This window comes from Lytechinus variegatus, chromosome 14, assembly GCF_018143015.1.
Source record: "Lytechinus variegatus isolate NC3 chromosome 14, Lvar_3.0, whole genome shotgun sequence".
NCBI classification, from domain to species: domain Eukaryota; kingdom Metazoa; phylum Echinodermata; class Echinoidea; order Temnopleuroida; family Toxopneustidae; genus Lytechinus; species Lytechinus variegatus.
Genome location: NC_054753.1, coordinates 25,792,465 through 25,815,292, shown reverse-complemented (window position 1 = coordinate 25,815,292; position 22,828 = coordinate 25,792,465). Strand labels below are relative to the sequence as shown.

The 22,828-nt window shown below is 36.4% G+C and overlaps 1 protein-coding gene across 4 annotated transcripts; it reads right to left on the bottom strand.

Moving 5' to 3' along the window:
* Positions 1-2,245: 2,245 nt before the first annotated feature.
* LOC121428107 (D-glucuronyl C5-epimerase-like) lies at positions 2,246-16,680 on the bottom strand. Of its 4 annotated transcripts, none has more exons than XM_041624696.1 (2): positions 16,093-16,680; positions 2,246-3,658 (listed from the first exon to the last, which is right to left on the bottom strand). In XM_041624696.1, exon 2 carries the CDS (start codon positions 3,628-3,630, stop codon positions 2,863-2,865), a length of 768 nt encoding a protein of 255 aa, XP_041480630.1. In that variant the 5' UTR covers positions 3,631-3,658; positions 16,093-16,680; the 3' UTR covers positions 2,246-2,862. The 4 variants fall into 4 exon arrangements, with proteins under 4 accessions (XP_041480630.1, XP_041480631.1, XP_041480629.1 ...); XM_041624697.1 differs by lacking the exon at positions 16,093-16,680 and adding an exon at positions 15,243-15,592; XM_041624695.1 differs by lacking the exon at positions 16,093-16,680 and adding an exon at positions 3,920-4,150.
* Between the last annotated feature and the right edge of the window lie 6,148 nt (positions 16,681-22,828).

The following is a 22,828-nucleotide window of genomic DNA, read 5'->3' as shown; positions in this document are numbered from 1 at the left end:
CATGTTGTCTTTTCTAATTTGCTTATTGTCTGTGAGGGATTGCATTTAATTCCGATGTAAATGTTTGCAACTGTGAAATCTTCTGCTGAGTATATATAATACAAAATCTCTAATAATCAGAATTCAAAGAGAAAAGGAAAATAATGTTCTATCAGTATCAGTGATTCTCCATTTTTCCAACTTGAGTTAAAGGTATTGTTTAACTTTGTGAGCAGCCGATTTAAAAAATTCTCAAACCAAGATGAAAGAAGTGTACAAGTGCATGTATTAGAACTAATAACCCTGAAAACAACCATTATTGAGAATAAAAAGCTAAAACTACAAGGCAGACCCCGATTTTTGTAAATAAGCGTCTTATAGACACCTAAATAGTACACATAAGTGTATGGGATGAAATTAAGATGGTGTTTCCGGTCACTTTATATTTCAATTTTTGAAGCACTATATAATCATTTTCGAACGCAATTTTTTCTGGGCTTCATTTTTGGAACATATCACAGACACAGGTGACAAGTGTGATCTTCTAGCTCAGATTTTTTACAAGTCAAACCAATGTTAACCAATCACTTTGAAGTATCGTTTCAAACTAGCAATATAGGCATGGGGACCATAGAGTGGTGCTATAACTGGGAATAAAATAAGAGTGGGTGATAAGTGGCATGATGTTTACCCACGTAAAGCATCAAGATTATACATGTGTGGATTTTTAAATTTGAGCTGCATGGATGCTAAACCCTGAACTTCACAGTTTCTGAACAAATTTAAGAATAAACATATTAAGAACAGGTAGATTTAATACTGAAATTTTCTGAGACTTAATTTTTATCATCTGTTTACTTTTGGAGATTCACAAAAAATCCTTAAAAAAATGCTTGCCAGATATATGTGCTGTTCTCACTCAAAATATAGCAGCCATATATGCTTTCTCTACAGATAGATAAGAATGAAGCTGTGTAGCCTCGGGGAGCAGCAGACACAGGTACACCGATAGAAGGAATAATATTCATAGATCTCCATAAATAAACATCTTGTCCAAGTCCTCTTTGGAACAAAAATACTTCGAGAGCCAAAAAATGTTCGGTTTCAGCCAAAGAAAGCACAAATAATCTACACTACTGTAGATATATAGGCCTACATGTATGTGCTTGCGCATACTTTATTGGATAGCAACTGGAATAAATACGACATATGAGGAGAAAGGATAAAGTCATGTGATACTAAAGTAATGAAAAGGGTACATGCAATCAAGTAGATAATTGAAAATGACAACAATTTTGTAAGGACATGAAATTTATAATTGTGGCTTTTTCAGGCCCATGGAACATAGGTATCTGAGCATGAGTGAAGGTGACTTCACCATCTGTTGCCCGTTTTTATTTTTTAATAAATATGTATGGAGCTTTGGTATCCTTATCATGAAGGAAAAATTGACAAAATCACACTATTCATGACCTTAAACTCCTAACTTCGGAAAGGTCCTCTACTGGACATGGAACCAGTCTTGTAGGTCAAGTCCACCACAGGAAAATGTTGATTTTGAATAAATAGAGAAAATCAAACTATTTTTGCTTACTTTTCAAAAAACAGTTATATGCACAACTCAGTGACAAGCAAATTAGACAGATGATGATGTCCCTCACTCATTTATTTCTTTTGTTTTTTATGGTTTGAATTCTATTTTGCAAATTTGACAATAAGGACCAACTTGACTGAACCATATAGTATTAATAAATGCTAATTCTGTATGTTCAGGCAGGAATTATTTTTGTTTCATTTGACAATGAGAAAATTAGAATATTTCATATAAAAAAATACAAAAGAAATAGTGAGTTGATGATGTCGTCAGTCTCCTCATTTGCATACCGACCAGGATTTGCATATTACTTCTTTTTTAAATTAAGCGAAACATTAAAATGTCATAACTTTCTTATTTCACATCCGATTTTGATGAAATTTTCAGTGTTATGTTTGTTGGATTTTTCTCTTTTTATTCAAATAAACTTTTTCTTGGGGTGGACTTGTCTTTTAAATATAATGTAAAAAATGATGGTTGAATATATTATCAGAGTGGAGTGAGTATTAAGGGGAAAAAAGGAAAGAACCGACACTCCACTACCACCAAAAACCAGAAAAAAAAATAGAGGTATATAATAATTGTATGACCTATTTAAGTTCAACCTCAAGTTTAAATTCAGTCTTTATTTCTAAAAATAGTCCCCAGAGTCGGATATTATGATATTTTGGAGTTTGGACAACGAATGGCCTGGCATTTAATGATGAGTAGACTGTTCCTTCTGATCACACTCCTTTGTAAATCAACCACGGCCAACTCTTCTGCTAATCGTTCACAACAGAGATAGATTTATGACAATATTTCATCGCTGCTGATCGGAATAAGGTTGATTCCATACAAGCCTCTTCACGATATGAGAGCCCTTAACTTCAAAATTGTTTTGACTATAAATTTCTCATTTTTCCTATGTCAGCAGGAACAGAATTAGAGGAGTATCATTCAACATAAATGAATTCATTTACTAGTTTCTGATATTATGTTATGCTTTTAAACTTCACAATGACAATACATTAGTATGATTTAAACATTTTCCATTTTCATCTATAATATAAAAAGCAAAGTTACATGCCAACTGAATTACACTGGTGTCAAATTATACTTAAAATAAGACCAGGGAAAAGACTGAGATGTAGAACAACAGAAGTGGAGTATGGATTGAAAAATAATAACTGGTAATATAACCTAGCCTAACCAGGGGTAAAATGAGTGGTTTGAGCACCAACACAGTGCATACGTCCTCAATTCAATTATCCTATATTATATCATTATAAATAATACAAAAACAGAAATCAATTGATGCAATGACACTTACCTTCAACTCCACTGAAGTATTTGACTCTGTCTCTTGATTCCACGTGGTAGTGATGGAAGGACATAAAGACACCGTCGACCCTGTAGGGGTCTTGGACATATATCTTGGCATTGCTATGCTGCCACTCGAACCTCTCAATACCATTGTACTGTACAACTTGACCCTGTATCTCAAAGTACTTGTGGATGAAGGAGAATGGCAGATAGACCTCCCCATTCTCCAGCCTTCCCTGGACGGTATAGTCACTGTTGACAACGCAGTCAATCTCCTTGTACTGGTGGAGTGGCAATTGTGGCTCTTGGTACTTGACGTAGGTCTCCTGTCTCCGTTGCTCCTGTGGCTGCATCTCTTGATGTTGCTGTGATTGCAACGTCTGCTGCTTCTGCTGGGAGTGTGTCTGTTGCTGCTTCTGCAGCGATTGCGACGCCAGCTGCTTCTGCTGGGACTGTGTCTGTTGCTGCTTCGGCTGGGTTTGCTGCTGGAGCTGCACATCCTGGCGGTGTTCTGCAATGTGGCGCCGAGATGGGACATCTTCCGGTCGTGAGTCAATGCTGTTGATATCGATGATGGTGTTGCCGACTTCGCCAACGTTACCGCGGGCTGCTATGAGGAGCTCTGCATTTGCCTCGTCTTCGGGCCTGGAGCCCCCATGGCAACGGAGGAGGAATGTGAATGTGATGAAAGAAGATGTTGCTAAGAGGAAGAGGAGAGTCCTGAAGCAGGAGCGACGAGACATCAGACGCATCTCAATGACATCCTTTCAACTCAGCAACCTGCAATCACAAAAAAGAGAGACTCAAGTTAAAATCATATCAACCTTAAATGGTTAAAAACTATACTCTAATGTGTGAGGACAGTAGTTCATGAAGTTGTCAGCACCGACTACACTGCATCTAAACTGTATCTATCTGTATGAGATTGGCAATTTGTCAGTGCCAGAAGGTTCCGTGAGGGCCCAGACCAACTGAAGTGCAGAGCATCTTGTTCTTGATGATCTCTTCATTCACTCAAAAATTTAAAAGACATATAGATACCTCTGTGATAAAACAAAGATGGGTAACTGACCACTTGGTAGAGCAGCACAATATCAGATGGATGGACAATATTTCTTCATGGTTTGCTGGTATCATTGTGAAAACATTATTGGCACCTTCCTTAATAACTAATTTTTGGCTTGTACAAACTGTCCATTCCTGCCTGGCCTGAAAGATTGCTGAATCATTCATTTTGATTTAAAATCCTGTCTGAGAGCTGCCTCTGAGAACCTTAAGCTTGAAGTTAGCATAGAATTCAAAGGGTGTAACCTCTTTCATAATAAACTGGCTTCTTATCCCCATTAGGTGGTTTCAAACCGCCTCGATCACAAGAATCCCCGTTAAATTACGAGAACTTTTTAAGGCTAAAAAATACCCGTTAATTATTCCTGCATTCACACCGCCCCGAAGAACATCCTTCGGGATAAGTTCCCGAAGTTACGAGCATGCGCAGTGTGGTCTGATAAGCAGGCAAGGCGGGAGATTCAAAATCACTAGCCCAGCAGCCACCCACGCCGCCGCGCCCAACGACACGCTGGGATAAAAGTTCCCGTAATTTGCTTTCACATTGCCAAAATACCTGCGACCTTGGAAAATCCCCACGAAAGTTCTCGTAATTTCGCCAAGTACCTACTATTTAGCGGGTATTTTCTTTCAGGGAAATTACGCGTAGTTTGCTTTCACATTACCAAAATACCTGGTATTTTCTGATCGGGGTAAATTTCCCGATCAGAGAATACCTGGAACTTGCGAACTTCGAGGCGGTCTGAAACCGCCTATTGTCGTGGATCTTTAATCCAATCTGAGGACTCATTCAAGAGGATTAGTAACCCTCTAATCCCTTACTAGCCATTGAATGTATGTACATGAAGCCCTTGTGCTATTGAAGAGATTGATGAAGCTTGCTGTTGCCAATTGGAGTACAGTCACAATAGTGTATGTACTGTGAATAAAATGTGCAGTGATATACAGGGAAAGTCATACCATAGTTTTCATCGATGATTGAAAATTTATCAGCCGACAACATTAATGGATGAAAACAGACATAACAAATTAAATGTTCTAGCAGTTGCAGCAATAGAAAGATGTAGGCCCTAACTTCAAGTAGGTCCCACTACACTTGCATCATAATTCTTTTTTAAATTACATGCTTTGTTATGAAATTTTGTAACATTTCCTTTTCAATATATTCCTGTGAAGCCTGGAAATTGAAGCTCCCTCTTTACAAATTTTAGTGAAAATAACATACAATGTACTTCGCAACACATTTTGCTGCTGAAATTTCATGTTTTCATAAATTCATCCCCATTTCCAGTAAAATAAACCATCAACATTCCGATGCATACGGCAAAAAGTACTCACAATTTTCACCAGTCTTATCCTAAATAAGGTCAGAAAGAGAAGAAAACAAAACTCTTTCTTCCACTCCTGGGTTTCAAAACACCAGCCTGAACACAGCTCGGGGGAAACCCATTCATGTTTTGTGATGAATTTATATCCCACCCAAGCTAGCCCCGCTCTGCCCCCCTTTCACTTAAAAAGCAACCTTTTCATTTGAAAGCAACGACCCCCCTTTCTTGACATAAGATCCCGCGGAGACTCTCGTCCATTCCGAGCTTACAAAGTTATTAGGATAACATTTCATTGCCTCCTCCCCCTGCATAGCGGGGAATTGAGGCTTTCTTCACCGTGGATGTAAAGCAAATCACGAATGTTTCGAATGAAGCTTTTATTCTCCGACCCCCTTCGGGCGGGCAGTCGAAAGCAGCTTTGCGCTTGTTACTAACAGGACATGAAAAGCTTTTAACACATTTTGATTAGCAAGGAAATAAATGGTAACATGAGAATGAGCGAATCATAAACTGGGTTTATAAGGAAGCCATAACCATGGACCTAGAAGGTCCATGCCATAACCAAGAGAGTTTTTATCACATTTACAGTATTCTAAATTGGTGAAAAGGGGTGAAAACTAGAAAAAAATGTGATCAATATTCGAAGAGGACAGTACACTCTTAGTTTCAAGGATTTAAAATAAACCCAGATTGGCTGTGAATAATGACCAGCCTAACATCACATATGGAGAATTTAACCCTGTAGATTTGGATTCAAAAGCTTAAGGATTTGAATTCAAATCTTTTGTGATTTAGAAGTTAATCCTTAGGATTAGACATGAATCACATTTCACCTGGTCACTATTCAAAACGGATCTGGACTTATTTCAAATCCTTGCAACTTAGGGTGTACCTAAACCCTTCAAGGGATGGTCCAGGCTGAAAATATTTGTATCTGAATATATAGAGTAGAATTCACTTAGCAAAATGCCGAAAATTTCACCACAATCGGATAACAAATAATAAAATTATTGAAGTTTAAATTTCAGCAATATTTTGTGAGAACCGTCGTCATGAATATTCATTAGATGGGTTGATGATGTCAAATCTCCACTTTCCGTTTTCTTATGTTATTACATAAAATCATATTTTTTCATTATTTCATACTTGTGTGAATAATGTCTCCCTTATAATGAAATAAGTTGCAGCAATAAATATCCAATGCATTAACTCAGTTGTCAATCCAATTTTTCTAGTTCTTGGAGGAAAAAATTGAATACACCTAATTTCATATAACAAAATACAAAAGAACAAGTGGGGATGTGACATCATCAGCCCACCTAATGAATATTCATGACAACTGTTTTCACAAAATATTGCTAAACATTAAAATTCAATAACTTTGTTATTTGTTATCCGATTTTGATAAAGTTTTCGACATTTTGCTCAGTGAATTCTACTCTATTTATTAAGCTATAAATACTTTCAGCCCGGACCATCCCTTTAAGAACCTCTGGTATCATGAATATTTTCAAATTTATTCATCTGAGATTGGACAGTAGACTCCTGTCTGGTTTGCGCCACACAGGACATCTTCTTAATTCCATCTAATCCTATCTCGTATCTTCAAGTCCAAAGATAGGGCCTACAATTGTGAGTGTGAGAATAGATTTAGGCCGTGTTTATGCTTCCATTTTTCAGGCCAGAATCAGCGTTTCCAAACGTGATCAGTCCAAAACACGGTTGCCTCCATGCTTACTTTCATTTAAACGCTGTTTCAAAACGCCGATCGTAAACTCACAAAAAGTTGCGTTTGTAAACGTCGTTTGACCAGAATCAGGCTTTCTGGGGAAGCATAAACACAACCGCGATCGTAAACATGTTTAAATGACGTCATTTGGTACATGCTTCCGGTGAGATGAAAATCCGCGGGCAAATACAATCGTATTGCTCCATGTTATCTCTACGTAATAGCATCAACCGGAAAAAAAATTTGAAAAAAGGCGCGCCAATTTGACCTCGCTTTACGATGCGAAGCCAGCTGGAGATCATGATCTGCTCTGAAAAGTGAAGCATAAACAGCACTCCCAGAACCACGTTTACGATCGGTGTTTTGAATCGACGTTTGAAATCACTGATTCTGTCCTCGCAATGGAAGCATAAACACACCCTTAGAAATTGATGATAGGGAGGGATTAGGATTATGGGTTTGGAATAACTTGCATGTTTTATATATGGCTAAAAAAACCCCACCAAATCCACTTTCAGAAAGACGTTAGATGTGATTCATTACATTTTCCTATTTTTAACAAGTCAGTAGCAAGATCAAGGCTATCAAAACTAGAAATGCTAGAGGAAACGGTATGTGTTTAGATGGTAATATATAAATTAAAAGAATATATATATACACTATCAAATAACTTGAATGTCTGTAAGTGTAATCAAACAGATTGCTTTTTTAAATGGTCTTTATATGATATTTTCATGGTATCAAATATCAAATCAAAACAATCATTCTAATGTCTGAGCAGAATGATGTCCATAGCATGGTTTATAATGTTGTGATTTGGATCCGTGTAATTTGACAAACCATCCTTTCAAAACTATAACTGGTCAATATAAGTAGTCATTAGTTCCAGTCATCAGCAACAGACATGATGGTATCAAATATCAAAACAATTATTCTAATGTCTGAGCAGGATGATGTCCATAGCATGGTTTATAATGTTGTGATGTGGATGTCAGTAAAAAAATCAGAAAAATAGCCGAGGGTCGCTAAGTCACTGCTGAAGTCCGAGGCGCCACGGTTGGGCTTGAATAGTTAAGAAATTGGAAGTGATTTTGCGAGGTGAGTCTGCATGATAATTTTATCATTTGACTTTGAAAAGCAGTAAAAGACAGCATGAGAATGTTCTTGGGCAAAGGATTTCATATCTTACCATGTCATCAAAATGACCCAAGAGGTGGGTTCAGAGAACTCTGAAAAGTACTATGGGCTTACACATCAGATGAAACTCTCAAACTACAAGTTTGACAAATCAACAGTTACAATTTGATTGTACGTGAATGGGTGTGAGAGAAAATCTGCGATGATTTTCATTCAAAATGATATTCTCACCATTTACCCAGCAGCTCAACCATTTCACAAGCAATGGATAGAGGTGTCATTCCCCTTCGTAAAAATCTTGACATTAATAAGACAATTCAGAATCTGACAGGTCCAAATCCCAGCTAATGCTGTGTGATGGACGAGGGGTCTTCACACGAGTGGCAGCTAAACCAAATTCTCGGCCTAAACCAGCAACTACGCCAACCACCACAAAAGTCACAATATGGTTTTATGCCTAATTTGACGCAAGGCATCGAGCTGGATATGACAGCCTGCAAAGGAAACGTGCATATAAGTCCTATTTTGGCAGCAGTTCATAACTGAATTTTGATGAAGCACGCGGCCAATTTGAGCCGAATAAAAACTAAAAGCAATCTCTTTTTCCAATCTTGGAAAATGAGATAGAGATCTGGTGCTTTTTGGATGGTTGGTTGGGGGGTTATTCTTGGATACTTGATTAATACATCCAGGATTTAATAGCTCTTTGGTAGAAGTCACAGAAAGGTTAGGGAGAAGTTGATGAAAAATAAACATGGAGTGGTAGTAATACTCCAGGCATCGATTTACCTAAGTTTAGTCTAAAACTGGATATTCAAAATTTTCATTTGGTAGAATATACAAAAGTGAAAGAAAACGAAAAGGATAAACTATAATATTATAGTTAAACCAGCCTATTCATTTACCCAGTGCCACCACTGGCCAGTATAAAGATAGATATGTCAAAATTTTACAAAAAATATTCAAAAAATAAAACTAAAACTTACGAATAAACACACTAGAATGACAAAATGTAAAGCACAAGTTTTGATCTTTTACATGAAGAGTATACAATGTAGGCCCTACAACTCTAAATTTCAAGGATTTAAAATAAATCCGCATTGTCTGTGAATAGTGACCAGCCAGATATATATTTTTTAATCCTAAGGATTTACATTCTACTCTCAAAAGAATTACATTCAAGTCTTCTAGCTTGATATTCAAATCCACAAGGTTTAAATGTAAATCAACTATTAGAACAGTCACTATTCGTAGCCAATCTGGATTTATTTTAAATCCTTGGAATTTGAAGTGCTCTCTCTCTCTCTTTCTCCCTCTCTATATAGTATATCACTTGTTATTATACACTGAACAAAAATAGATTCCCTCAATAACTTTTTATCAAAGTCTAATACACGTCATGAAACAGGACTATCACCAAGCTCGGAACATCAATGGAAATTTCTTCTGATATTCTTCATGATTTTTTTTTTGGTGATTTCAGTTTTTAGAGGAGACAGCTTTCAGCTAGACTAACACTGGTGCTGCTAGAGGTCATCCAAGGTCAAGGTATGTGTGTCTTATAGCGTTCAAGTTCACGGTATCAATCCTTCTGATAATAATGATACTCACACACTGCTGGCTTGCTACCACCGAGATGAGTGATGTATCAAACCTGGGCCCTGTTTCACAGACTTGCTTTGTACAATTTCTAAAACAAGTTTACTCTCAGCCAATCAAATCAGATGATTTCAGTAGCTTTAAACTTTTATTGCAAATTTGTTATTATAACAGGTTTTTGAAACAGGGCCCCTCGCTATGAGGACACTGAAAAAAATTATGGTGTTGAAAAAAAGCAAAGCCAGTCTGGTGTTAAAGGGGAAGTTCACCCTGAAGAAAACTTTGTTGTGAAAATAGCAGAAAAAATAGTAAAAAATATTGGTGAAGGTTTGAGGAAAATCCGTTAAAGAGTAAGAAAGTTATTAGAGTTCAAAATTTTGGATTTGTGACGTCATAAACGAGCAGCTGCCCCTTGTGTTATGTAATATAAAATGTATGAATTTCAAATTTTGTATGGTTCCTGATGACTTAATTTTGTTTTCTTTTCATGATCCGGTATGAAATGATTTGTCTATTGATATACAAAAGTTACAGTGAAGACCATTTTCAATTTTCTGAGAAAATGAAATTTCATTGATATTTTACCATTCGCTATGTAGGAATGCTGCTCGCATATGACGTCACAAATCAAATAATTGAAATTCTAATAACTTTTTAATTATTTGATGAATTTTTCTCAAACCTTCGGCAATATTTTTTATTATTTTTTCTGCTATTTTAACAATAAACTTTTTGTCAGGGTGAACTTCCCCTTTAAGAGTGGATTGCACCATTGGGTGTTAATAACAGTACACCAGGTGTTTGAGAACAACACCTGTCAGTGTGTAAGAGGACCCCACCCTAAAGGTGCTAATAATACACCATACAGTTTACATGAAACCTTAAAAATTCACCCAAAAAATAGGAGTCATACATTTTTATTGCATGTACAACCTGAGATGCGGATGACAATACAATTTTATCAAATTTCCCGGTCTCCAAATACGCCATGGGAATAACAAAAAATATTCCTGCTCTGAAACACAAAGCGATGTACTCAAACCATGGTCCATGGGTGGGGGTCATAACATTCTTTGATGATCTAAGTTTAGATACAAGCTATAAATAGAAGGCTCTCTTCTAACTAGTTTCCTCTCTGCATTTAAAGCAATAATCTAACGCAGTAACACAGTAAAATATAAGCCATGTCATTCTATATGCTATAAAAGCAAGTTACACAAATGTATTTCCTATAATCCAGGTGGTAAGTATCAACATAATTTCAAAAAGATAAAAGAAATGTGTATTAAAGTGACTGAAGTTGGCAATTGGCGTGTAAATTCCCAAACACCATTCAAAACAGTTTTACAGAGATTACAAGTATAAAACATGTTCATTTTAGGAATGATATCTTGATAATAATGTCAAATCATGGAATGTTCACCATAATTCATTTAAAAACCTTCATATTCCTGCTTCTCTATATGATCTATCCATCTCAACATACTCATCTGCCCCCCCCCAAAAAAAAAAAAAAAAAAAATGGTCAAATCAGTCAGTCGAGTTTCCTACTTCCTTTAACTTGATCCAGGGTGTTAGATTTTCCTTCTAAATGTCATTGCCAACTGCAAGTTTTATGGTATTGTTATTAGGACATGAAGAATGATCTATGAACTCCTCGCTCATAACTTTTCCTTTCTTTGCACCAGCGTGTTAAATCAGTCACCACACTGGGTCGTACTACCAGCACGGTGAGTGAACGGAACCTTGTGTGAGATAAATAAACAAGATATATTTCAACTTTTGCACTTGTGCTTGAGTGTAAATAAATAATTGCAGGTGCCTATCCTGGTGTTTGCTCTAGAATGGAAGTATGATTAGTTTTAAAGGAAAGAAATGTAAGTCAATCTTGGGCATTCTATAATACGCACATCGATGTAGGCCTACATTGACAGGAAAACATCAAATGATCATGAAAATCAATTTTCTCCATCACAATTCTATTTAATTACTTTTTAAAAGCTAGAGTGGAGAAAATCATTCTATTTACAATTATATCTAAAATTGCTCCACATCAATGTACATTCTTGTGATCATTTCATTTGTTTATCAATTAAAGTTTCATTTCCTTGAAGAGGTAGCATGCGTTGGTCATTTTGGAGATAAGAATTTCAAGCACAAATACTGCAGTAAATAAGAAAGGAAGCAGATGTAAAAAAAAGAGAGAATATACAGGCGTACCATATTAAGTGTGATTCTAATCATTTTCCATAATAATCTATTCACAGCATAATTGGTTTAAAACTGTCTGGGTAGGTTTACTTCCTAGATTTTTCATTTCACAAAATGCTTAGAAATTACCAAAGCAGGTCCTATTAAAATTATGCAGAGAAATTTATATTCTCGACTTGTGCAATGATGGATGTGAGTAATTTCTTATGTAAAACACTACTGAATTTGAATAGTCACATTAAAAATTATTTGAGACTAGGTTATGAATTACGTTTGAGGTATTTTTATTCTACAAGCTTGGTCACTGTAAAGTATTCATTGTAACTGAAATGAGTAACCTATCTTCGCATTTACCCTCTTTATTGAGATTAAAATTAGTTGTCTATCCTCCCATATTTACTCTTTGTAAGTTTGCATTTGGTGACATTGGTCTGATTGCGCACATCAAACCAGCAAATAAATACCACTTAAATCTCTCTCATTCGCTTGATAAATGAAAATTAGTTGGAAAGATCAAGAGGTCGAAGCCTTGGGACTGCGTTTCATTATCATTAATTTTCGATCGAGGAAATGTCAAATGAATCTTCATCATGCACTTCATGAAAGAGTGTATCTCCACATGATGGTTTAAGGTTTTTTGTTTTGTAAAATAGTTTTCGTTCCATTGCTTTGAATAGATTAAAGCAGTTAAATAGGTATTTTTGGTATAATAACATTTATTGGAAGAAGGTTCACATTAACTGATTAAAAATATGAAAATATTTCATAAATTCATAAAAAGCTTGTTCAATACGCAGAGGCCTATTTGAACAAGGTCATAAACATATTTTTATGTTCACTCATTTCATTAAAATTCTACTGAATTACAACACCCATAACAAGAAATTTGAACAATTCATAACAAAAAAAATTTACGTGCAATGGCTCTCACTCTTCAGTCATGCAATAATTGATTACATTTTTCATGGCAAATTAGTAAAATAAATCAGGGCTCACAAATTAAATTATTTCCATGGCAACCACCATTAACTTAGGATCAGAACGGTATCACATTACCTAATTGGAGGATGGCACAAGAGAGAAAGACCAAACTAATGATACCATCTGTATTGTATTAAACACATCGGTGTTCAGCCATTCTTCAAGGCTAGCTAATCAACCGCTACTGGTGCCTTTAATCTAATCGTTCTTTTCTTTCACGCTGGGAAAAGTTCTGGAAGGAATGAACGTCAGAATTTACAAGTGAACACCACATGACAGTTTCAAATTGCGTTACACTAATACAAGCCCAAATTAGAGATTTAACCTGAAGAATGCTTTTGCAACGCATGTCCAAGTTCAGGCTCAATCATATCTGGCAAAACATTTTTCAAATTCTGTTATTTTAATGATTTTCCTACCGTCGTTTCCAATCATTGTAAATTCACTACTGCTTTGTAAGTGGTATGCAGTTGCCACTACCACCATTACTTCTCCTGCTCCGATGACTGATTCTGCAACTAAATTACTATCATTACCTACTACTACTCCTGCTACTACTACTACTACTACTACTACTACTACTACTACTACTACTTCTACTCCAACTATAAGTGTTACTCCTGAAAAATATGACGAGGCTTGCAAAACATATGTCTCTGTAGCCTACTGATGCATCACATATTACACTCAAACACCTGTGGTATCCAGAAGCAAAGTTGCTCCAAATGAATCTTATTCACAATGAATTGAAAGTAACTTTTAAGACCCCTCCAAAAAGAAAACTATATCAGGATAATTAAACATTATTGAGGTCTTTGACCAACCCAGGGATTGTTCCTTTACCCTGATTTCAAAACCAGAATTCAAATCAATTTGCAAACCTAAAAATAATTGATGAAAATATGACCTCAAACCAATATCTCAGCAGTCATGGTCATCCTTAGTGGTCACTGACCTAACAGTCCTCTACAAATTCTAAACCTAAATTGGGGTTGATTTCTTTAAAAGTCATTACAGGGAAATAATGACAGTGGCATGTCTTAAGAAAAGCTGCAACCAAGAATTGCGGCACCCTTGATGACGAAGCATGAGCTAAAGTCACACCCCCTTTGAAGTCCAACTTCTGATCCTGCACGGGGACTCCTTTAATTGATCTGGGGCCTGTCACAGGAAGAGTTGCAATCAAACCTAACTCCAGAAATCACTCGTAACTTCATTTTCAACCAATGGAAAACATGCATTTGGATTTGCGCTTGATTTTTTTATTAAAGCCTTGTATATAAGCAACACTTTCAGCAACAGCCCACAATAATATGAATTAAACTTTTATGTTAATACCCCTCTATAACCCTGAAAATGGTGACCACGGAGAACGTCGTTCTGCCTCCTTCCAAGACAAGCCACTGAATAAAGATGTAATGCTAATCATCTTTAAAACCTTTAACTCAAATTACCGAACATTTAGTTCATATAGCCAATGGCCAATAAAACCTAGCATGAGCACATACAATGAACATCATAATGAACATCAACCTAATGGCCAATATAACCTAGCATCAGCAAATACTACAATAAACAACACAGATATATTAATACCTCGGTCACATTTGCCCTACAGCTGCAATACGGCAAGTCGAAAGCAGCCGTTTTATTCATTTATATTCCATTTCAAACCACCTAAACGTAGCTGGTACAAAAAATGTCAAGACGGCTGTTTCCTACTCGCCGTAAAGCAAATGTGACGAGGTATAATGGTCACATTAGCACTCCACATCACCACTATAAAATGTTTCAATGGTTTAACATGTGAAGACAAAGCATTGCATCAATCAAGACAATTAAACCTACTAAAAGTAATCAGAGCAAGCATCAATCAAATTGTCTAGAGAAACTAAATGAATTAGAAAGCCTACCAGAACCGTTAATATATCTGTATCAATCTATGCGAGCTAGTAATCAATGAAAGGGCAGATGTGTGAAATATGAATGCCCATTAAAAATACACAATCAATACAACTATTATAGACCCTTGTAATAATTAAGGCAACAATTTAGAGACAGACATTTCAGATCACTTTAATTTGGTGATGAAGAAATGTGAAGTCAGTTGTTAAACTGAAACAACCTACAAAATCTTGAATGAGTAAAGCAATAATTTCATTAGACATATCAAGTCAGTCTAATTTATCGACAAAGAAAAATGAAGTCAGTTGTTAAACTACAACCTTGAATAATTAGGACAACAATTTTAACACAGACATTTCAAGTTGGTCTATTTCTTAATGAAGAAAAATGAAGGCAGTTGCTCACTTACTTATAAAGGGGATAAAAGAATTTCTTAAAGAGCCTGCTGTGTAACGTACGGTGATGCGAAAGAACAGTTGAGACGATGCTCCGACAACTGGTCCGATATCCAAGACGGCCGATCCACGCTTAGCAAGAGGTGAATATCATTTTACACACAAGGCACCGGGCAGTGAAATAGATGCTAAGACCCTTGATAGGGCTGCAGAAAGGCATCCGAACCTTGTCATAAGGTCGTAGAGAGTCAGGAGAGATGTGTCTCTCAGATGACCTGACACTTTGAAGACTTTCTTACAAGTACCGAATGAACCCACTTTCTCAAGCTTACATGGGCCTTTAGGGGAGGGGTTTCATGTAAAGGTTTGTCAGTGATTTTTTTACTAACTTAGTGTTGTCAGCCAATCAGATGCAAGGATTTGTAGTAGCTTATAACAATAGTAAGAAAAGAAATCATTGACAATTGTTTCATGAAATGTTCCCCTAGCAATCTACTCTGTTAGATTGGAAAATAGGAAGCCTACAGGACAATAAAGTTGACTCAATGAGCTCCGAAAAAAATGTTTAGAAATAATGCAAAGATGGGTCATAACCTATCTTTTATCTTTGCATAATTCTAACTAAAAAAAAATCCAGAATGTAGAATGAACTAAAAATCTTTCCTTGATAGCGTTGAAAGGTGATATCATTATTTACACCCTTGACCCTTAAATGATGAAAAACATTTTCAAAAATTTTCTGAGTAAACATGAGGGTGACACTAAAGTAATACCATCAAATATTCAACTTTGAAATCAAACTGAATTTTGATGATGTTCACAAGTTTAAGAATATTATTTTGGGAGGTGAGAGTAGAAAAGTACCTGTGTATTTGAAATTGAAGACCGAGGATAAGAATCTTCACAGAGCAATATTCATCCGGAAAATGCGTTATTCATCCAGTTTCAGAGTTAAATGATACATCATTCTTCACAGTTAAGTGCTGGTTAGGTATCACATTCGGGACTTCTCTTTCCGTTCGATCAAAACACTTGACACAGGATCGTATACCAGCAATGTTCTTCAATGGGTTTCACCCAGAGGGCACCAAGAATTATAACTTCCAATCTCAGAAGAAACAAATTTTTTTTTTACTCAACTGATTTTAAAATGAAGATCAAAATCACACTTTACAGATGCTAGATATCCATCAACACAGACGAAAACAGATCTGGAATCCTTAAACCTGAGGTTTGTTATCAAGTCGGAAAGTAGTTCCACTCAATCGCAGCTTTTGGGATTGATATGGTGGTGTCAGGCTTGGATCCTCCTATTTATAAATAAATCAAGAGAGAAAGAACCTCCTCCAAGGTATATTCATGAGCGGTCCTAAAAGTTCTGGTGTCAAATCCTTAAAAGATGGACCGCAGAATGCACATGACATGCCTCTCCAGACCGCAAGAGGCGAACTGTTACCCCCTCTACACCGGGTGTCTCACCCTTCAACGAGCTTCAATACCAAGAGCAGTGGGATACGCTGGAACCAGTGGGGTAGTAATTGGAGGAGATTAGACTCCCTCCACAGCCTCTTTGTTGACAAAGTAAGCCAAGGGCCTGGGGGAGGTTTTTTTTTCTGTGTGATGAGAATGGGGATTAGACTCTTGCAACAGCCCCTAGGTGATAGGTTTGGATAGAGAGGAGGTAAACAGGAGGGTAGCGAGGACTATTTGAAAAGTGAGGTACGATAAAAAGAGGATGAAATGATTGGAGGAAATGGGGAATGAGGTAGAAATGCTATTGAAATGGGAATACATCACTGTGATAAAATTTAATCCAGCTTAATGTAACATAATTCATATACCATATTTTTTACTTCATTCAATTGTACATGGTGGTGGGTGGCGCTTTCAGTAAATTGATTCAGGACCTGCTGTATATGACTGAAAACTGAAAATTCTTAAAAATGATAGCCTATACTTGATTCTTCTACCAATTCTTCCTCTATCCCTCCCCCTTTTTTCCTCTTATCCCACTCATTATTTGACTTTCAATAGGCAGCAGCCCCCCTCCCCGGTCACCAATCTTGCATAATGAGGGTTGAATTGAGGGGGGGGGGGCATAAGCAGAGAAGATGGCACTCAGAGAAATGACCCCACCCCCTTATTTTCTTCAAAAGTCACATTCAGAAAGATATACTGAAAGAAGACCAAGAGAAATAAAGCGGAAGAACTAATAGGGAATAAGGAAAGCTGAGATCAAAATTTCAAAATAAATCCTGGCTGCGATGGGGAGTACTTGCACATTCCTAGCACATGCACTTCAGCTGTGACTCTTCTAACAATGCCTGGAGGAGGGGGATGAGAGCGCAGAGATAGGAAGATGAATCTCCAGGTAGCGAGCTATGCAACCAATCTAACCATGGCTCAGTACCGGATCAGAGTAGGGATAGACCGCTTACCATGAGTGATGCCGCTTTGACGCTTACATAGCATGTTCAGACATACTTAAATAGCACGTTCAAACATACTTAAATATTATGGTCAGACATACTTAAATAGCATGTTCAGACATACTTAAATGGCATGTTCAGATATACTTGGAAAGCATGATCAGACACATTTAATAAGCACATTAAGAATACTTAAATAGCATGTTCAGACATATTTAAAAAGCATGGTCAGACATAGTTAAATAGCCTGTTCAGCATACTTACATAACATGTCTACATATACATAAATAGCAACTTCAGTAATACTAAAATAGCACATTCAGGCATACTTAAAACGCATGGTCAAACATATTTAACTAGCAAGTTCAAAATACCTACATAGCATGTTAAGAATACTTAAATAACATGTTCATACAAAACTAAATAGCATGTGCAGATACTTGAAATAGCATGTCCAGACATACTTAGATAGCATGTTCAGACATACCTAAATAGCATGTCCAGATACTTGAAATAGCATGTCCGGAATACTTAAATAGCATGTCCAGACATACTTAAATAACATGTATAGACATAGAAATAAAGATGCTTCATGCATCATTTGTCTCTTTTCATAGTTGGACAATTTTCAAAAGAATATAATCGTTAACATCATGACTGATAAACGTTGATGCTTAAAAAGTTTTTCAGACATTTGCTGAGGATAATTTCCTTCCAGTAATGACCAAAACACCAATATTAGAGTAAGTTTTAAATGTTAGGATTGGGTTGGGGTTAGGATATGGATAAGACTTATGATAAGTATAAGAGCTTTTCAAAATCACTATGACTATGGCTCATCAGTATCCTCAGAGTAGGGATGGACTGCTTAAAGATAAATGCCAGTTTTGGTAAAGAATTTCAAAATGAGTTCATACAGAATCAAATATAATGACCACCAAAGTGTCTGTTTGTATAAATAAAGAATATGTGGCAAAGGATTCTGGAACAAATTGTGTAATTGCTGAGAAATTAGCAAATAAGCACAAGATTTGGGTCAAGCATCGGGCACGACATTCAGAGCAACAATACACTGTCCCAAATGCACTTAGCTGTGTTGGTGATCTTCAGTGTGAATATTTTTCAGCGTAGATTTCAAGATTTCACAAAGTTCAGTTTATGTGACTGTACCAGATCTAGATCCTCGATGATATACTGACAATTAAGCCTGGTTTTACAGAATTTCTCATGAAATCAGTGTTTACTGCAACTACTGGCATTTCTGTTTAACATGAGTGATGCGCTCTGACGATTAAATAGCATGTTCAGACATACCTCAGTATGTACTACCTGGTGAAAAGACTACCCTCCTTCATGATCACTTAATTTTCACCTTCGCCAGAAGGAGCTAGGGCAAACACCTTGAATACGAGACAACAAAGATGCTAGCAATGTTTGAGCACAAGAGGGTGGTGGTAGTCTCAATGAACAAACCCTTGTCATTCGATATTCATCAGAAAAGTGCCTGAACTCTCAGACTAAGCCAACCGCACCCAATAGATGCTGTACAATGGAGGAAGGAATAAATCTTTGAATTGCTGCAAGTGAATGACCACATTAGGCTACGCTCGATAATGCTTTTTTTTAACTTGGTCCAAAAAAAAGTCTGAAAACATAGGCTATCAGGTATAAGGGGCAAAATGGAAATGAGGGGGGGGGGGGGGGTTCTGAGCTATGAAGCTTAAACTTTTACCAAGAAATGCCTGCCCCATTGCCAGAGGTATCACTTACATGAATTCAAGTCCCATGGCACTCATCTCCACACTGTAACTTCTGATATTGAGGTGACTTCTTACGATTTACACAAAAAGGTATCAAAGATGAAATTTTGAAGGAATTTGATGGCAAAGTGAAGAAAACATGATCAAATGGGGAAAATAACCACTTATACAGTAATGGTCAGTTGTAGGTCCCTTGGAAAGGGTTAACTTTTGTAGCAATCATAGATTACAACTCAAATTAGCAAAAAATAAATCACAGACAAGGAGAAAAGATCAACCTTTTTTTAGCAGGTGGTGACAATGTGAAAGTTTTGAGAAAATAGTTCTCTTGATATTAATGTGTAACCTCCATTTTATATTAATGGATTTATCTTGTTTGTAGATTTATATAAGAAAACATACTCAAATGCTGCATTCTGGGTAAAGATCTAAGGTCTCTGTAGTATAGTTTTGGTCTTGAGATGGCGCTGTTCAAGATTCAGTGGTATACTTAAAAGAAAAATAAACTGCACATATGGATTAACATCCATTTCTTATGCAATCCCTACATGCACTAGTGTACAGGATCTCAGTGACATTTTTACATTCCGCGTTTGTTAAATTCTGCGTTGTTTGACTAGAAAGTGCATCTGTCATTTCGGGTTACCTCTGACCTTATTTTTTAAGTTGTCAGAAACGTTGTCCCTCCTGACAAGAAAAACAATATTTTCCAAACATACCACTGCCTACATACATTTACAACCTTCTTCCACTAAACACTTCAGTCAATGAACCCTTGGCTACAGGTATACCACCTTCTTCCACTAAACCCCGAAGTGGATGAACATAGCAATCTTCCGAAGATATGAAGTAATTATTCCTCTAATGACGCTCACAAGTCACAAGATCGCTTTCTCTTCTCAGAGAATTCTTAGTAATTACCCAGCGAGGCCTGATTGCTTTTCGAGAAGGTTCATGTACTTTGAATGCAAATTGTTTTTATAAAATAGTGGATGGATTAATATTTTGGAAGGGAATTGGCTGCTCTGTGGGCAGCGTACAGAGTGGATATCTCCTCAATGATTCTTTGATTATCGGATAAAAAGATGCATTGAATTCATTGATGAGGAATATTTTCTTTAGGATACTGTAAGTATATCATGATATGTAATATTAATGTCATTATGATACTTAGATGAAACAAAATGCAGAAGGAAATTGAGTCCACCTGGATGAATCAAAACATACACCTTTTTTTTTGGGGGGGGGGAATTGATAAAAAAAAGAATGAAAATAGACAGCCAAGAGATATAGCAAATTATTCGTAAGCATAGTGGAGAAAGAGAGAAAAGTAGAGAGGAGAAAGGAAAGAGGGCAAAAAGAGCGAGAGAATAAGGCAGAGAGAGCGAGAGAGAGAAAAGGAGGAAGAGGCTTCGACTGAGACCGACAAAAATAGACATGAACATATCCGATTTCCTCATGCGATTTGATTAGATGGGAAGAACAAGTCAGGTGTAAAAACATCCTCATGATGAATGCCCTTCAACAAAGTCATGATTGTCTATACTCCGTCTGTATGCAAGAATGACTAGATTAAGAAATATTCATATTCTAATCAAAGGTGTGAAGAATAGTGTGGTATTCAAGATTTCACAGTAGCATCAGTCAGTTTTTTGAAAAACAGTACCAGCTAATCAATACTTTGCGCATGACTTGTTTTTCTCCATTATTTTCATAATCAATTTAACACAGATGTTTGTAAGATGGATTCCAATCACAGGCCATAACTGGCATGATGCCTCCTCTTCTCTGCCTGTTTTTTTTTAACATTTCTATTCTTTGTCATTTATTTATTTATTTATTCATTCATTTATTCATTTATTATTAATTTATTTATCTATTTATTTATCTATTTACTTATTTATCTATTCATTCATGTATTCATTCATTCATTCATAATCATAATTGTTTAATTCATTGATTGATATCTCAGGGAGAGGGCGGTTGATTCTTTTTAAAGGTCAAGTCCACCTCAGAAAAATGTTGATTGAATCAATAGAGAAAAATCCGACAAGCACAATGCTGAAAATTTCATCAAAATCGGATGTAAAATAAGAAAGTTATGACATTTCAAAGTTTCGCTTATTTTCAACAAAATAGTTTTATGAACGAGCCAGTTACATCCAAATGAGAGAGTCAATGATGTCACTCACTCACTATTTCTTTTGTTTTTTGTTGTTTGAATTATACATTACTTCAATTTTTATGAATTTGATGATTAGGACCTACTTGCCTGAAGCACAAAATGTTAATATAATGGAATTCCACGTGTTCAGGAATGAATCTTCATTTCACATGACAATGACGAGAAAATCAAAATATTTCATATTTCATATAATAAAATACAAAAGAAATGGTGAGTGATGTCATCAGTTCCCTCACTTGCATACCGACCGAGATGTGCATATAACTATTTTGTGAAATGAAGCGACAATTTAAAATGCCATAACTTTCTTATTTTACATCCGATTTTGATGAAATTTTCAGTGTTATGCAGTATGCTTGTTGAATTTTTCTCCTTTTATTCAAACCAAGTTTTTGTTGGGGTGGACTTGTCCTTTAAGAATGAGAATACATTTTTTCTTAAACATTCCTCACTTGTAAGGAAATTCTAAAATTCCATGACTTTCTGTGCCCCCCTCCATCATTCAAGAAATCTTGGACCCACCCTTGAATCCTGCACATCATGCCCCTTCACTCCCTCTCAGTTCTCAGCAGACGATGATATCTCCTCCTAACGAAGAAAACGCATCGCCATCATTACCAACGGAAACAAACTTGGGAAGCTACACCTACTCATCGCTTCCCATCCTCGTCAACAAGTTGCCCAAAGTGGAAACCATAATGGTCGAAGCTCACCTCAGAATGGGATACCCCAGACCATTAATTGACAGTATGACAGACTGTCACCACTCATACATTCTTGTGTTCTCTCCAGCTTCACACATCACCCCCTGACCCCATTCTGGACGAGAGGGTATCCATTTGCCATCGTAATTGGAATGTTTGCCATTTTCTCCTTTTTTAGATTGAACTGGAGATTGCTGTCCCATCAGCCAATTTGCGGTTTCAATTTGTATTTGAGGGTCCGGCTTCCTTCTATTCAGATCATGTTAAGTATACTACAAGTGGAAAGTTCTTTCTCTTCATTGTTCTCTCAAACTTCTACTTTCTTAAATAAGACACATAAGAAGCTTTGACTTTATAACTAATATGGTTGACTCCATGATCTCCATCCCCCAAAATATAGCATTTACAAAATAGGTTTATCTAAATAAATCCCTCAGTTGAATTATGAAATACATCTGCTAAAAACATTTATCTAATTCTGTCCATATCATAACCATTGAAGGACACGTTCATACATATGTA

What these genes read in the sequence shown, in the direction of transcription:
- LOC121428107 (XM_041624696.1), bottom strand. Translation starts at nt 3,630, where the DNA reads ATGCGTCTGATGTCTCGTCGCTCCTGCTTCAGGACTCTCCTCTTCCTC.